This window comes from Hibiscus syriacus, unplaced genomic scaffold (assembly GCF_006381635.1).
Source record: "Hibiscus syriacus cultivar Baekdansim isolate YM2019G1 unplaced genomic scaffold, ASM638163v2 tig00112812_pilon, whole genome shotgun sequence".
Classification (NCBI taxonomy): domain Eukaryota; kingdom Viridiplantae; phylum Streptophyta; class Magnoliopsida; order Malvales; family Malvaceae; genus Hibiscus; species Hibiscus syriacus.
Window position 1 is genome coordinate 161,574 of NW_024063406.1, and position 3,199 is coordinate 164,772.

General features: G+C 38.1%; 1 protein-coding gene across 1 annotated transcript; it reads right to left on the reverse strand.

Moving 5' to 3' along the window:
• LOC120183753 (salicylate carboxymethyltransferase-like) lies at positions 1 to 1,550 on the reverse strand. Its single transcript, XM_039188386.1, has 4 exons — positions 1,478 to 1,550; positions 804 to 1,208; positions 423 to 695; positions 1 to 336 (listed from the first exon to the last, which is right to left on the reverse strand). The coding sequence occupies exons 1-4, from the start codon at positions 1,532 to 1,534 to the stop codon at positions 1 to 3; spliced, it is 1,071 nt and encodes a 356-aa protein (XP_039044317.1). The 5' UTR covers positions 1,535 to 1,550.
• Between the last annotated feature and the right edge of the window lie 1,649 nt (positions 1,551 to 3,199).

Here is a 3,199-nt window from a genome sequence, read left to right on the forward strand (position 1 = left end):
TTATAGTTTCTTAAGAACTACAACATAGGTGATGGGTTTAATATCTTCTTTAACCATTTCCTCATCGACCATTTTTCCATAAACGTTAAACAAGTTGTCTAAATCTATCCCATTTCCAAAATGGTCACGAAGCATGGATTCTTGGATAGCCCTCACGGTCATAGCCACTGTCGTGCCGTAGCTCACCCCATTTCTCCCTTCCCTCTCTGTCTCAAACATCTCCAGCCTCTCCATTTCGAAAGACCCTTCTCGTCTCACTTCATCCTCTATTTCATTTCTCGATGCTGCATAAAAATGCACTTCGTAAGAATCAAGCTTTCCCCTATCAATTTCACCCTGCAACAACGCAAGGAGAAGATGTAAACAAGAAGTAAAGAAATATATGTATGTATTTATATATATATGTCAGCAAAATAGGGTACCCGAGAAACAGATATGGCAAGGGATCTTGAGAGAATTTCCCAGAGGAAAGAATTGCCTCTATCAACATGATCTTGGCCTATTCTCCCCAGTAGAATCAGCACCATTCTCCCACCTGTAACTAGCTCTTTCGATCGTGATTTTAAGAACAATTCAAAACCCTCTTGGAACTGGTTGTAGTATGCTTGGGACACACTTGGAGGGCTTGAATCACAAATGTAAACGTTTCCTTTGTTGATAGACTCGCCACGCTTGTCGTAAAGACCTGGAGGAACCTGTATGGATAACAACGATCGTAATTGATATTGATTCATGAACCCTGGTTTGTCATTTCATGCAATATTATAAATTTTTAAAAACAATGAGATATTAGAGAACTTTACCTTGGAGAGCCAGTGCAAACTGTAAGATGAATAGATGAAGTGCAAGCAATTGCATGGGAACAGTCTTCCATAAAATGAACCGGGATAGGCTCCAATGAAAATAGCAGGACCCTCTTGATTTTTGTATTTCTTAAGGTCCCTATAAAAATCAGGCAAGGACTTAAACACTGAATTGAAGTCATTTGTGGGAAGATCATTAAGGTAAACTCGAAATTCCGGCATGGGATGGAAAATTTTATGGCTTGTTCCTTCAACAGCCAGGACCATATCTTTGATGATGGATAACGAGTTGGGTCCAGAAGAGCAACCCAAATCAGCTATGCCTATGCTCCTCGGTTTTAATTCATAGTAAACTTTTTGTATCATTTCCATGGTTATATGTTTCACCATATCAGATCCCTTTTTCTGTTGGAGAAAACATAGTTAGCAGAGAAGAAAATGAAAGAAAATGGTGAAATAGAAAGTGTTAGTGCTGATAACATTAATGTATTGTCCTCTTTTGGGTGCTATTTGTTAAGAGCGATCGTTCAGGCACTAAGAGGAATTTTCAAGCTCTCTTCAGAATCGGAGACAGAACCTCGAGAATGTAATGTTTTTAAAAGTAACTACGCCCTAAGAGTTATAAGCACAATGGTCAATAGAAAAGAAAATTGAAAGAGAAGGATAGGCCAAACCTGGAGAGAAGAGTTTTGGGCATAGCCAGTCATATGAAAGACTTTCTCCACATCCATGTTCACTACAAGGATGCTTACTGCTTAGAGGTGAATTTAAATTAGTGAGGGCTTGCTTTGAATCACATTTTTTAAAGGCAAAATTCAATCATACAGCACTTTACTTTTTGTGGTTATCCTTGTTTTGTTTATATATTACTTGTCATGGTAGCTAAATTAACATCTTATCATTAACCATCGTGGCAGGGCCCCCATGAACCAATGCCTTGTTAGTGCTCCTCTTGGTTTCTTGATGGGGTGACCATTCAAAAATACCCTAAGTGAATTAAAAGCTTAATTTGCATGTAAATGAAGTCTTTTTTAAGTCCATTTTAACTGCTGTCTTGTATTGCCTTCATTGCTCTCGACTTTCCCAGAGTTCCCATTTTGCAAGGAATCAAAAAGAAAATGAGCTTCAAATCAGATACCGTATCTTTTAGAGTGTAATATTGTAGGGATTCTTCTCCAGCCGGACGAGCTGGAGAAATGGCAGACAAGGGATGCACCAATGTGACTGTCCCCATCCATCTTTTGTAGTTCAAGGCTCGAAAGGCTCAATCACAATCAATTTCTCAGGGCACTAACCATTGCATTGGTTAGACCAGACACGTGAACCCTTAAACATCTACCACACAATTCCAAGTAAAATGCAGCTAATCTGACATTACATTGCTACCGTTTCGTCAGATTTTCTGGGGTTATTTAAATCTTACATAAACTATTATTTTGGTGATCATCTTATTATTATTATATATATATATATTAATTATGGTACTTTTGGAACCTCGCTGGCTATGATCTCACCAACGCTGGTAAAATAAACAAATGAAATCAAATATATTGGAAGGGCATCTTTACTTAGTCTTCGTGGAAACAATTCAACTGTTGTTCGGCCTATTAGTTTTTTTGGAACTTTTCATTTGAGATCAAGCATTTGGGTTTTCGGCATGGGAATCTTCACTCGATACTTAAAATAAAGGTCACTGTCAGGCTGGTTGGTTATTTATGTTATTTGGATGCATTCCGACAAACATTCAATGGATGGGAATCTTCAACTCAGTACTTAAAAGAATAAAGGTCACAGTCAGGTTGGACATTGTGTTTTTCTTTGCATGTGATTGTAGCATTCCGACAAACAAGCAATGCTTGGAATCTATATTGATCCACGAGAACCAAGTACAAGATGCTCTCCAATTAGGTTTGATTTCATTTTTTATTGTACCAGCATTGGTGAGATCATTACCCTAATTCTGTCCAGTTCATTTTAAGATTAAAGCCCAAACTTTTTGTATCGTTTCCATGGTTATATGTTTCACCATATCGGATCCATTTTTCTGTTGGAGAAAACATAGTTAGCAGAGAAGAAAATGAAAGAAAATGGTGAAATAGAAAGTGTTAGTGCTGATAACATTAATGTATTGTCCTCTTTCGGTTGCTTGTGTTAAGAGCGATCGTTCAGCCTCTGGTCAGCAGAAAAGAAAATTGAAAGATAAGGATAGGCCAAACCTGGAGAGAAGAATTTTGGGCATAGTCAGTCATATGAAAGACTTTCTCCACATCCATGTTTCACTACAAGGATGCTTACTGCCAAGAGGTGAATTTGAATTAGTGAGGGCTCTGTTTTGAAAACCGGACCGGATCGACCGGTTCAACCGGAACCGTTGCTTAATCCGGTTCAATCTAAAC